The sequence below is a fragment of the Maylandia zebra genome, linkage group LG22 (genome assembly GCF_041146795.1).
Source record: "Maylandia zebra isolate NMK-2024a linkage group LG22, Mzebra_GT3a, whole genome shotgun sequence".
Taxonomy (NCBI): Eukaryota; Metazoa; Chordata; class Actinopteri; order Cichliformes; family Cichlidae; genus Maylandia; species Maylandia zebra.
In genome coordinates this window covers 26,545,339-26,559,052 of record NC_135187.1, presented here as the reverse complement: position 1 = coordinate 26,559,052, position 13,714 = coordinate 26,545,339, and the positions used below count along the sequence as shown (strand labels likewise).

General features: G+C 41.7%; 1 protein-coding gene across 3 annotated transcripts; it reads left to right on the top strand.

Annotated features, from left to right (window-relative positions):
* The first annotated feature begins 1,740 nt into the window (after positions 1-1,740).
* Positions 1,741-12,428, top strand: stm (starmaker). Of its 3 annotated transcripts, XM_014409489.3 has the most exons (16): positions 1,742-1,885; positions 2,606-2,664; positions 2,921-2,938; positions 3,116-3,148; positions 3,280-3,315; positions 3,457-3,486; positions 3,581-3,610; positions 3,749-3,790; positions 6,537-6,566; positions 6,673-6,723; positions 6,815-6,847; positions 7,031-7,051; positions 9,468-10,211; positions 10,518-10,574; positions 10,714-10,763; positions 12,173-12,428. In XM_014409489.3, the coding sequence occupies exons 1-15, from the start codon at positions 1,875-1,877 to the stop codon at positions 10,722-10,724; spliced, it is 1,206 nt and encodes a 401-aa protein (XP_014264975.2). In that variant the 5' UTR covers positions 1,742-1,874; the 3' UTR covers positions 10,725-10,763; positions 12,173-12,428. The 3 variants fall into 3 exon arrangements, with proteins under 3 accessions (XP_014264977.2, XP_014264976.2, XP_014264975.2); XM_014409491.3 differs by lacking the exon at positions 3,280-3,315 and having other exon boundaries at positions 1,741-1,885; XM_014409490.3 differs by lacking the exon at positions 7,031-7,051 and having other exon boundaries at positions 1,741-1,885.
* The last annotated feature ends 1,286 nt before the right edge of the window (positions 12,429-13,714 follow it).

The window sequence follows — 13,714 nt, the reverse complement described above, 5'->3', positions numbered from 1 at the left end:
GCTTTTCAACCACTTCAACACTACAGTCTGTTGTACAAAGTACACAAGTACAACGGGAAGTTAGGTAAGGAGCCAGTTGTGGTAAGAGATTTGATTGGGCAAACCATTGTCAGTATTAAGAATGAAGCCTGTACCCTGTGTAATTATATATTTGGCCAGATTTCTAGAAATAGGAGCTGCTCCATCAAAGTTGGAATGTTTCTGCTTAATTAGACCCAGTCTTCACTAGAAAGTTTCTGAATTAAAAAGCTCACCTTTTTTTCAGTCCTGGTGTGCTGACTGTAAGCTCGTCTGGAATCTGGTGCAACTAGGTTCCAGAAGTGTGACTAGCTGGCTGCATGGATGAATTCATGACTCATGAGGATAATTCACAGTAAATAAAATGTTTTCACAGAGACCACGCCTACCACACAGTTATTGCCAAATCTGTAGTCAGCTACTCTGACATCATGTTTGCATAATCAGCACTGCAGGATAACTATATTTGTTCACCCACACTGTGAGCGCCTGCTCTTTGTTTTAACAGAGCTAGCACTCTTTCATGCTGCAACAGTGGTCATGTTAAAGCTTACAAGGAGTGTCTCAAAGTCAAACAAGTTCATTCTTTCACTTCTTTTGAACACTGGAACTCAGAACTCATTGTAACCATTTAAAATTATAAAACAACTTTTGGATAGAGGGAGAGCAGGTCATCTAACAATTGAAAGGTTGGTAGTTTGATCTCCAGCTAGGGCAACTACTGAACTCTGAGTGTGCGTGAATGTAAGATACCTTGCTTAGACACTTACTATACAAGTACCAGTCCAGCCAAAAAAATAGTTTCTATACAGATTCATAGTCAAAGGAGCTTGCAAAGAAAAGCGTCTGGACTTATTTAAGTTGCTTGAAGACGTTTCACCTCTCATCCGAGAAGCTTCTTCAGTTCTAAGGTCAAATGGTGGGGAGTCCCAGATTTAAACCTAGTGGGAGTATCCCTCCACAGAGGGACAAAAGGATCCCCTGATGATCCTCTAATCCCCTGAGCCAAGGTGTGAAACTGGGTGTGGGTCCCAATCAGGGTTTTGGGTGTGCTCATTGTGAAACCTGGCCCCACCTTATCATGCGAATTCCTGAGGGCAGAAATGAATATACAGATTCATAAAAAGATCTAAAAACAAAAGATCAACAATACAGACGTGAAGAGGAAAAGAAGACGCTCTTTGTTTTTGTGGTCCAACCGGTTCATGTCTGAGGACATATTCATTCCAGACACACACATGCTCACACACACATCTCTGTACATTTCCTGGTGGAACAGTTAGACGTGGTTACAATGCTTTGTCTCAGCGTTACGTTTCAAACGTTGGTGCTGCGATAACAATCAGCTCAGAGTAATTTAATGCTGATCAGACGAAAGCACGAGGAGTTGAAGTTGAGAAAACATGAAAAAACATTCTGCAAGGAGAAACGAGTTAAAGGCTTCATTAACTGGAGTTCAGTTTAATGATGAACAAAGTCATGCTGGTGCGAGAGTCCAAGGGTCATTTAAAGGAAAACACACAGGAAGCAGAAGCTCTGAGACCACCACTTTGGTTTCATTATGAACAATAAGTGAATGCTGTTCTGTTCTAACCCTGCATCTCTTTGCTTTTCGTGCTGATTCACCACAGGGTCTAGAATAATTTGGATTTAATTCTGTGCTCTGAATGTAAACAGGGCACTTTTAAAGAAGCTCAAAGTGAGTCTGTGCAGATGCCCAGGTGATCGGAGGAGGGAGCAGAGGAGGAGGAGGAGGAAGAGGAGGAGTATAAAAAGCTGCTGCTCTCTTTCAGTCGAGTTTAAATACACTTAAGTTTCACCTGATCAGAGCTTCCATCAACCTGCGGATTACCGACATGCTGCAGCGGTGAGTTCATTCTTTAGCTACACATGAGCCTGCTGGGTCAAGACTGTCTTCAAACTTTGAACCGCTTTAAATGGTTTCACAAAGCTCAAGAGGCACTCCTAACAAAGAGAGGTGAAATAATTTCAAAGTCAACTACAGCGTGAAGTCTGGCTCTGTGTGGTGCTGCTGTCTGAGTTCAGGCCGTGTTCGGTTGTTTGCTGGCTGAATAAATCCTGTTTCCTCTCACCAACAGTAACACACTGATCCTTAAAGGTTCTCCGCGCTGGCTCGCTATATGTTGGTAAAGAATAGATGCTTTGTGTGTTTCTGAGGAGGAGACACAAAGGAGCCCAGTCATTTAACCTGAGATTGATCACCTGGCATTCATCACTTCATGTTCTTTAGTTTCTTTCCTGCAGTTGTGTTGAGAGAGAAGTCCTAAAATTATGGCTTTTGATTAGATTTCCTGATAAATCTGTCCCTATTCTGGGTTCAGATTTACGTTTAGCTTTAAATTTCCATTTAGACTATTAGCAAAAACATCGAAAACATGTCAAAACCACAGCAACCGATTCATCGAAAAGCTTTTGTTCTTCATGTTTTTACCAAGATAGTCAAATTATGCAAACAGGCTGCAGTCAAATCACACTTTGCAACGAAAATTGTGTGTGTGTGTGTGTGTGTGTGTGTGTGTGTGTGTGTGTGTGTGTGTGTGTGTGTGTGTGTGTGTGTGTTTTGCAGGTCAACTGTGTTGCTGCTCTTTGCGCTTGTTGCTGTTTCACTTGCAGCTCCAGTCCAGAGTAAGCCATGACATCATTATCATCATATCATTAATCAATCACGTTTATCAGTCTGTATTTTCATATGAAATTATAATTATTTAACAATTCAAGTGTTTTTACAGATTTATTTTACAGATTGAATTAACTGTAGTGACCTAATTAAGGGTCATTAGTATTAAAAGCCCGTAGTCATCAGTTATGATTTTACATGTGGCATGTTTGATATGAAACATGTGGTCAGTGTGTCTGATGTCATCATTTCTTTTCCTTCCAGAGAGAAACTCAGAAGATGGTAAATATAAGGTCGCTTGCATTAGTTAAAGATTTTACCTTTGATCCTGCCGTTTCAAAAACAATTCAATTTAAATCAGTGTTCAGTCTGTGTCCGAGGTGGTGAGTGGTGGCTGGAGTACCACCTACAGACCTCAGAGGTCGATATATGAAAGTGGTTTTTTTTTTTCTGTTCCAGAGAGAATTCTGCCTCTGTTGGAGCACCTGAATGGTAGTGCGCGCACACACACACACACACACACACATGCACACACACACACGCACACACACACACACACACACGCACACACACACACGCACACACACACACACTATTGTTCATTCTGTTGATTTTGTTTTTAGGTGGCAGGACAAGTGAACCTGTCACAACAGAGCCAGGTAACAATACAACACACACTTCACATTGTTTACACTTCACACTAGAGACACACACACACACACATACACACACACACACACACACACACACACACACACACACACACACACACATACATAATTCTTTTTCTGTTTCCTCAGATGTTCATGAAAGTGAAGAGCAAACTGAAGGTAACTTTTCTATTCATCTTTCTGCTTAGCTGTTTGCTTACCTGTCCGTGTGCTTACCTGTCCTTTGCTTCCTCTCTCTCTCTCTGTGCTTCAGCTCCTTCAGTTGATGCCACTGGGTCACCAGGTCAGTGGAGGAGGGAGTGTAATTTTTTTTTTCATTCTTAATTTAAATTAAATCTTATCCAGATTACAGCTGTGATTCAGTTCATCATTGCATCGCTTAATCCAAACTCTACCATGTTTTTTCTGTATATTGATTCAGATGTCAGCGATGAAGGTGTTGCCATGACTGACAGCGATGAAGGTGAGATGAAGGTTTTAGGAGCAGGTCTACTGTTTTATGTCCAGACAAAGAAGGAGGAATGAGAATCTGCACATCTGGTCAGACACAAACGCAGCTGACTGATCCTCTGGCTCAGCGTAGAGCTGTGACAGAGGCTTTATATGCCCAATCCTGCACATCACAGCGGGGCATACAAAAGTATTCGGCCCCTTGAACTTTCCCACATTTTGTCACATTACAGCCACAAACATGAATCAATGTTATTGGAATTCCACGTGAAAGATCAACACAAAGTGGTGTACACGTGAGAAGTGGAATGAAAATCATACATGATTCCAAACATTTTTTATAAATAAATAACTGCAAAGTGGGGCGTGCGTAATTATTCAGCCCCCTGAGTCAATACTTTGTAGAAACACCTTTTGCTGCAATTACAGCTGCCAGTCTTTTAGGGTCTGTCTCTACCAGCTTTGCACATCTAGAGACTGAAATCATTGCCCATTCTTCTTTGCAAAACAGCTCCAGCTCAGTCAGATTAGATGGGCAGCGTTTGTGAACAGCAGTTTTCAGATCTTGCCACAGATTCTCGATTGGATTTAGATCTGGACTTTGACTGGGCCGTTCTAACACATGGATATGTTTTGTTTTAAACCATTCCATTGTTGCCCTGGCTTTATGTTTAGGGTCGTTGTCCTGCTGGAAGGTGAACCTCCGCCCCAGTTTCAAGTCTTTTGCAGACTCCAAGAGGTTTTCTTCCAAGATTGCCCTGTATTTGGCTGCATCCATCTTCCCATCAACTCTGACCAGCTTTCCTGTCCCTGCTGAAGAGAAGCACCCCCAGAGCATGATGCTGCCACCACCATATCTGACAGTGGGGATGGTGTGTTCAGAGTGATGTGCAGTGTTAGTTTTCTGCCACACATAGCGTTTTGCATTTTGGCCAAAAAGTTCCATTTTGGTCTCATCTGACCAGAGCAGCTTCTTCCACATGTTTGCTGTGTCCCCCACATGGCTTGTGGCAAACTGCAAACGGGACTTCTTATGGTTTTCTGTTAACAATGGCTTTCTTCTTGCCACTCTTCCATAAAGGCCAACTTTGTGCAGTGCACGACTAATAGTTGTCCTATGGACAGATTCCCCCACCTGAGCTGTAGATCTCTGCAGCTCGTCCAGAGTCACCATGGGCCTCTTGGCTGCATTTCTGATCAGCGCTCTCCTTGTTCGGCCTGTGAGTTTAGGTGGATGGCCTTGTCTTGGTAGGTTTACAGTTGTGCCATATTGCATCCATTTCTGAATGATTGCTTGAACAGTGCTCCGTGGGATGTTAAAAGCTTGGGAAATCTTTCTGTAGCCTAAGCCTGCTTTAAATTTCTCAATAACTTTATCCCTGACCTGTCTGGTGTGTTCTTTGGACTTCATGGTGTTGTTGCTCCCAATATTGGGTGGCTGTAGCTCAGTTGGTAGAGCAGGTCATCTACTGATTGGAAGGTTGGTGGTTCGATTCCTGGCTTCACCTAGTCCGCATGCCATATATCCTTGGGCAAGATATTAACCCCAAATTGTTCTCCGATGTATCCATTGGAGTGTGAATGTTACTTAGAAAGCACTTAGAACAATATGCTTGTGTGAATGCACAAGTTGTGTAAAGTGCTTTGAGTGCTCAGAAGAGTAGAAAAGCGCTATATAAGAACAAGTCCATTTACCAATATTCTCTTAGACAACCTCTGAGGCTGTCACAGAGCAGCTGTATTTGTACTGACATTAGATTACACACAGGCGCACTCTATTTAGTCATTAGCACTCATCAGGCAATGTCTATGGGCAACTGACTGCATTCAGACCAAAGGGGGCTGAATAATTACGCACACCCCACTTTGCAGTTATTTATTTGTAAAAAATGTTTGGAATCATGTATGATTTTCGTTCCACTTCTCACGTGTGCACCACTTTGTATTGGTCTTTCACGTGAATTCCAATAAAATTGATCCATGTTTGTGGCTGTAATGTGACAAAATGTGGGAAAGTTCAAGGGGGCCGAATACTGTAAGATGCCAGCAGGCAGTGCATAAATAGAGCGCAGAGGAAGCAGAAGCAGGAAGCAGATGGAGATGGCTATAATCAGATGTAGCTATATGAAATAAAAGCAACATCAGGAAGAAGGAACACAAAAAGTTGGGCTGAACTCTAGAAGATGTGAAGGGTGAAGGTAACTGTGGTCTCAGTGGTAATCAGAGCACTCTGTACAGTGACATCAAAGCTAGGCAAGTGGATCCAGCAGATCCCAGGAACAACATCTGAGATCTCTGTCCAGAAGAGTGCAAACCTAGGTACAGCAACGATACTGTGCAGGACCCTCAAGCTCCAAGGCCTCTGGTAGAGGACTCAAGCTTGAAAGGCTAGACCTCCTGCTGGGATGAAAGGGTTTGTTTTTTTTACCTGAGATTTTTTTTTTAACTCATTAATTACTGTGTGTGTGTTCACCTATCTGTCTATGGGACTGCTGTAGCAGGAGGTAGAGCAGATCATCTACTAATGGGAAGGTCAGTGGCTTGATCCCTGGCTGCTCCAGTCTCTATGCCAAATATCCTTGGCCAAGATACTAATCCCAAGTTGCTCTCCATTCGCATTATGAATGTGTGTGAATGTTCAATACAAAGCACTTAAGGATGAGCATGTTTATGTGAACATGTGAATGTTTTAAGGGGTTCCAGGAGAGTAGAAAGGCTCTATACAAGAATCAGTCCATTTAACATTCTGTGTGTTTCAGCTCCTTCAGTTGATGCCACTGAGCCACCAGGTCAGTGAGTGTAATAAAGCTGATTTTAACTTAAAATCCACTTTGAAGTCTGAATTAATCAAATAATTACCCAGATTTTGTTCTCACTCTGTTTCTTTCATGTAAGGTGGTTCAGACATCAGCGATGAAGCTGATGTTACAGCTGACAGCAATGAAGGTGAGAGGAGACAGTCTGTTGTTTCATGCTGAGACACAAATGATGAAACACACACAAAGCATCACTCAAGTTTTATTTATATCTTGCTCAGGTGACGTTAAAGATTCTCCTGAAGAAACTGAAGGTAATGTTTTCACCTCTCTGTCCAGCTGACTACAACCCAGTAAAGCATGGAAATCTCTTCATATTTGTTGGTGGGTTTGGCTTAAGCATGCAGGAAGGAGCTAGTTTTGAAATGTTGCTTAAAATGTCACAAAGCACAAAGAATCTACTTTGTACACGTCTTTACACATGTTTATCTCCATAGATGCTGCAGAACAGTCAAATGGTAAATATTTTCTTGTCTTTAGTTTTCTTAAACTTTCTTAAACTTGATGGACTGAGACTGAGAGCAAGCAAGCTGAGAGATGAAGGAAGTTAAATTTTTCTAAAAACATACAAGGAAAAACATTTTTACCTTTGTTTCTGATCCTTCAGAGGAGACTGATACACAAGGTTAGGGCGTGGTTTGGTTTTTAAAAATAGCACACTGGAGGAACGAGGAACAAATAGAAAATCAATGTGATAGACACCAAAGCATTAAAGGGATGATAACAGTCAGCAATAAAGACTGTTCCTCCTAAAAGCAGGACATGCTTCACACGTCTCTGTTTAACCTCCTTTGACTCTTTGTGTTGTTTAATTTCAAACTGTTCCGGAGTAACTACTGTATTGTAATTGTATATGCTACTATTTTTAACTTGTGTAAGATATTTTAACAGAAAAGTAGTTTATCATCATAAGAAAAGCTACTCCAAACTACTCCTGTATTCATTAATTTGGCTGTGAAAGCGCTTAGACATAGAAACGAGAGTTTGTAAGAATGGATGTGAATGGGTGAATAAGTTGTGTTGAGTGTTGGGAAAGTTACTTTTCAAATGTATTCCACTACAGATTACAGAATACATGGCCCAAAATGTAGTTTGTGACATATTCCATTAAGTTACTCAATATCTGTAAAGTATTCTCAACATTATGGATTACTTGATATGTTGTCATGCTTTTTACAACTACATGAATGTACTATTGCTGTGTGATTTATTACTATTACTAAAGGCTACTTGCCACCCAGCTAACATTGTTAGCTGCCATTAGCTGAGGTTAATTCATAGACTGCAAACTGTTAGACTTGATGGATAGCATTAACAGCATGCTAACTGGAAGTAATCATGTGCAGTTCTGAAAGCAATATCAACTAGATTTTTAAACCTAATATAAGATGAGTAACAGTAGGGTGGACATTAGGCAAGGCTGCACTTTTTGCAGTGATCTCATATAGAAAAAGAAAATTCTGTATCAGTAATATGTTTTCTTTCTGTCTGCTTCCAGAGCTGCACATGATTATTTGCAGCTAGCAGGTTGTAATGCAGCCTTCAGTAATAGTAATAAATCACACAGCAATAGTACATCAAATATACTACAAGGTAGTTGCAGTATGCTAACATCAGTTTTTAAAAAAGAACTTACTTCCAGATGTTTCTTTAGGTTGAAGTCTTTTGACGCTGAGAGCAGTTTGGTTGTTGGCAAACAGAGTTTCCCCATATGGAAAAGAAATAGTAAAAACTTATATTCTTCAAGGGGTCTTATATCTGTTTTCACTCTTGTATGCTTTTCATACAAGTTTCACACAAGACAGATACAAACTTTATAAGATTTATATATATCTTTTCCATATGGGTTGCATTGAACGCTCAGATTTCACCCATTCCTTTCTTCTTTAAACGTGAAGTGGTGTCGGAATTTCCAAGTAAGAAATGAATTCCTGCCCGTGCACTGCTGGTTCGGTTGTGCTGGCTCCAGGTCCACTGTGTAACTGACACCACCAACATTAACAGGACACGTACATTAGAGCTTCTTATTGCATGTTTTGTTTGGGTTTAGGACAATGCGTGGAATTACCAAAATTAGAGAGGGGATAGCCAAACATATGAAACAGGTAATGACTGCCGTGTAATCCATTTATTTCAACAAAGTAACTGTGTTCTAATTATCACCTATTTAAGCAGTAACTGTAACGGAAAACAGTTACTCATATTTTGTATTTAAAAACGTAAAGCTGGTACATGGATTCCGTTACTCCCCAACAATATGCGTTGACTAAAGCACTTTGAGTGTTCCAGTAGAGTAGAAAAGTGCTGTATAAGAACCACACCTTTTCCCATTTAACAAACTTGAGTAGTGTAGTGCATCTGTAGCTGCTGGAAAGTTGTTAACAAGTAAAATTCTGAAGGGGTCCTGGTCTGTGCCGACTATGTCATTGATATGTCAGCCACAGAAATGTGCATGTCAAGGTTCACTTTACTTCTAAGCCAAATGCCAGTCTCATCAATTTTAGGAAGTCAGCAATAAAAAGCTCATTTATTAATTTATTAATATGATGATTATTAATATGAGTATATCTGAGCAATTAACAACTCAGAGCTGGCACACATTACCTGGTGGGATGATCATCAGGTCTGTCAATCATTAAGAAATGAGGGAGTGCAGCGTGAAGCAAAACCAGTCCAGCATGTGTCCTCCTTCCAACCTTTGGGTGACGTCCTCAGGAAGTGTTTTAAATGATGAGGAGTGTTACAGCTCTTATTGAAGCAGAATCCATGATTCATAACAAAGTTTTTTTTTACTTTCTGTGTAAGCACAGTTGTAGGACAATGAGCTTATTCCTCATGTTCATCACAGACATAATTATTATCTGCAATCCACAGAGACTGCAGAGTCTGTGCCCGAAAACAGCGCCGACACCAGCACGGAGTCTGAGCCAGCACCTAATGGTGACAAAGAAGATGGGGGGGAGGCATTGAGTGATGAAGAGCAGGAAGTGAAGGAGAAGGGAGATGAAACAAGTGAAAAAGATACCAGTGAGGAGGAGGAGGGGGGGGAGGTGGTGCCTATCATAGAAGAGGACAGCAAAGAGGAAACTCCAGCTGAAGAAGACAGCCAAATGAATAACAGTGAGATTGAAGACATGGTGGAGATAGAGGAGAAAGAGGCTGAGGAGGAAGAAACAGAAGAGGAGAATGAGGAGGAGTTCAAAGAAGTGGAGGAGGAGAAGGAGGAAAAAGAGAACGATAATCAGGATGAGCTAGGGGAGGATAAGCAGGATGAGCTAGGGGAGGAGAAAGAGGAGGAGGATGAGCTAGAGGAGGATAAGGAGGAGGACGAGCCAGAGGAGGAGGAGCTAGAGAAGGAAAATGAAGAGAAAGAGCAAGATGGGGATAAAGAGGAGGATGAGGCAGAAGAGGAGAAGGAAGAGTTAGATAATGAAAAGGAAGAGAAAGAGGAAGATATGGATGAGAAGGAGGAGCAGCGGGAGGAACTGGAGGAAGGAAATGAGGAGGAGCAAGAGATAAAGGAGGAGGAAGAGGAGGAGGAGGATTTCAAGGATGAATCTGAAAATGCAGATACTGAAGAACCTGATGAAATTGATGATGGTCTGGACTCCACTGAAGGTAAAAAATGATGAACTGGTGTGATTTATGTCACAAATTCATGTGGTCCCAAACAACAATCAGAAAATCCAGAGTGAAAAATCAGAGGCTGACAACGAAAACACTCTTGAAGAGTTCAAAGACCAACTTAAAGAATTTGAAGTCATTAATAGACAAAGATTTAAGATGCTAATGAAGGAAAACATTCACACAGATATTAGATGAGTTTCATTTGAACATCTCAACTGGGATTAGAGGAAGCAGACAATAAGACTAAAAGTTCAGATGAAGGGAGCCACAGGTTCTTAATTCTTATTCTTGTTACAGCAACACCTGCTGGTGAACTGGACCAATCAGATGATGCCACCCCCGTCACCAAACAGGGTAAATTTCATATCACATCTGCAGCCAATCACATTTCAGACAGAGTCAAATCTACTTCTTCTCTGAGAAGCACAAAGTGGAAACATGAAGTGTTTTACATCTTGTTGAAGTAAAAATGAACATCTGTGTTTTCTTGTAGCTACCAGTTAGATGCTTCGCCTCTGAGCTGTGGGAGCTCAGCAACTGCAGGTACCACACCATATTGTTTTCACTGATGGAGACAAACCTCTCCATAATCACAGATTATAGGAAAACACAGTCTTAGTTTTCATGGGACCTATTTAAGTTCTCCGAAGCCCAGAGTATCCTTTTCCTATAAAACATAGGAGTAGATCCTGAAAATGTTCATGCTAAAGGAACCATACATTAACAAACCAGATGGTGACATATCTTGAGAAAAATAAGTGCATTTTCAACAATAATGTGTCATTTCTTTCATGTAGTCAATCTAACGTTATTAAATGCTCATTAGAATCTAAGTGCTAGAGTATGTCTTATACTAGTTATACTAGTACTAAACTAAACTTTCTTTGACTCCAAAAATAATGTGTACAGATTAGAAAAAAACTTTACTTTTCTACTGACATCATTTGGAGACCTCTGACTCGTTTTTCACCAATTCAAGGGACATTTTTTTAATTTTGTTTTCACGAAAGTGTGACTGTTTGCAGCTTCTATAGATGTGATGTTTGCTTTTAGAGTGTTGATGGAGAGAACTATAGAGAAGGTTGGTGTTCGCTGTGTCTTTGTGGATCACCAGCTGCTGAGAGTAGCTATGGTACTGCATGAGGAAGTATGTGTAGGGAAGGATGGTGGTGCAGGACATTTATGAGGACAGAGGGTGACAGGTGAGTTCAAGGTAGGGGTGGGATTACATCAGGTCTGCCCTGAGCCCTTCTTGTTTACTGTGGTGATGGACAGGCTAAGGGATGAGAACATGGACCTCCCAATGCAATCCTCTACCTGCTCCCTTGAGCCTCTTCTCTCCAGGTATGCCTCTGCAGAGAGAAGGAAAGTGAGTAAAAGCAAGGCAAGAATACATGTGAATGAGAGGGAGACATGTAAGGAATACAGACAGTGAAGGCAGATGAGTTTAAATACCTGGGCTTAGTGGTCCAAAGAAAGGTGAAGAAGAGAGTGCAGATAGGGTCGAGACAAGCATCAGGGGCGATTTGTGACAGAGCATAGCAGCAGCAATGAAAGGGAAGGTTTCGAAGATAGTAGTGAGACCTGCTGTGATGGATGGTTTGGAGTTAAAGATATTAGGATGAGCAGGATGGACTAGAAATCAATGAGAGAGTGGATATATCGGATAAAGGATGATGAAGTTGAAGCTATAGGAAGAAAAGAGGAAGACCTCAGAGGAGGTTTGTGGGTGTAGTAAATTGGGGCATGCAGAGGGCTGATGTGACAGAGGAGGATATAGGGATAGGAGGAGAATGAGCACCTGATAGAGAAGGAAAAAGGGAGTGGAGTGGCTGCAGGCCATATGTAATAATTGTTACTGTGAAGAGTCCATCCCAGATAGACTTGAATCAGTCACTGAGCAGTGAAGCAGTATGAAGTGAACCGAGGTTTTCTGTGCTGTTTCCTGACAGAGCCAAGCCCACAGCCTCCACAGTGGAATCCAGCTGCCATGACTTCAACAACCTAAACTGCATGAATTTCAACATTCAGCCAACTGTTGTTTCCTCTCCCCATTTTCTAGCAGTGTCTGTTTTAACCTCTGGCTTCTTTGGTTTTCTCAGATTAAAAAAGGAAATGTCTTTCACCTGCTGACTGTCTTCTTTTCTGCCATGTGTCTCTCTTTCCAGCTTCTTGTCTGCAGAAATATTAAATCAGCTGCTGAGCTCAGATCTGTTTTGTGTGTCTGATTTCACACATTAACATGTACATAAGTCCCTCTTTAATTTACAGAGAATGTTTTTAAGGACGTGAAAAACCAGTCAGTGGTGTATACAGAGGAACTGCTAATAAAGTTTGAATTGTCGAAACCTCATCGACTCTTTCTTCCAACAGTCAGCATGCTTCCCTGAACCAGTAATGACGTGATTTCAGTCACACATTTTTATCATAAAATGTGACGTTATTGTTCAGAAGCTGGAGCAGAACTGAGATCGGAAAGGACCAACAAGTGTATGCTTTATTCATTATTTAGAAAAATAACTGATGACTGGTGGCTCATGTGGTAGAGCAGGGTTCAAGGTTCTTTATTTGTCACATGCATAGTTATACAAGTATAACACACAGTGAAATGTAGCCTGACACGCTCCTCGACATGTGCAAAAATTGGGGGGGGGGGGGCTGTAGAGGAAGAACATTATATATACATATATATGTAGTATATACACTGGGTGAATGTGCAGTAGTAGCAGCAAGCAGGTGAATTCTGTACATTAATATGAATAGACATCTGACTATTTTACAGGATAGACAATATAAACATATTTAAAATTAAAGGAATTTGAAATGTACATTGTGCCTTGGTTTAGTGTCTGGAAGAGTCCTGACTCAGTCAATTATAGATGATGTGAGAGGGCGGGTGTGTGTGTTTAGGGCACGGATGGCTTGGGGATAGAAGCTCCTCTTGAGTCTCTCTGTCCTTGCCCGGAAGATGCGGAACCTTCTACCAGATTGCAGAAGTTGGAACAGTTTGTTGCCAGGATGGGACGGGTCCTTCAGTATCTGCGCTGCTCTAGTTCGGCATCTCCTGGTGTAGGTGTCCTGAAGCGGGGGGAGAGCAATCCTGCAGCAGCGTTCTGCTGTACGGATCACTCTCTGGAGAGCTTTTTGATCCTTCACACAGCTGTTCCCGAACCACGATGTCATGTTCTGTGTGAGGATGCTCTCCACAGCGCCTGTATAGAAAATCCTGAGGATCTTTGGAGAGACCCTGAACTTCTTCAGTTGTCGTAGGTGATACAGGCGCTGCCTAGCCTTTTTGGTCTGGACCTGAATGTGGGCAGCCCATGTCAGGTCTGAGGAGATGTGGACACCAAGATACTTGAAGGACTGCACCCTCTCCACTGGAGCTCCATTGATGATAATGGGCTTGTAGTCTCTGTGCTGACCCCTTCTGAAGTCCACCACCAGCTCCTTGGTCTTGCTGACGTTCAGCTGGAGGTGGTTGTCCTGGCACC

Coding starts and splice junctions, on each gene's coding strand:
- stm (XM_014409489.3), top strand. Junction 3,791..6,536: donor CATGACTGACAGCGATGAAG/GTGAGATGAAGG, acceptor TGTGTGTTTCAG/CTCCTTCAGTTGATGCCACT. Junction 6,724..6,814: donor TACAGCTGACAGCAATGAAG/GTGAGAGGAGAC, acceptor TATCTTGCTCAG/GTGACGTTAAAGATTCTCCT.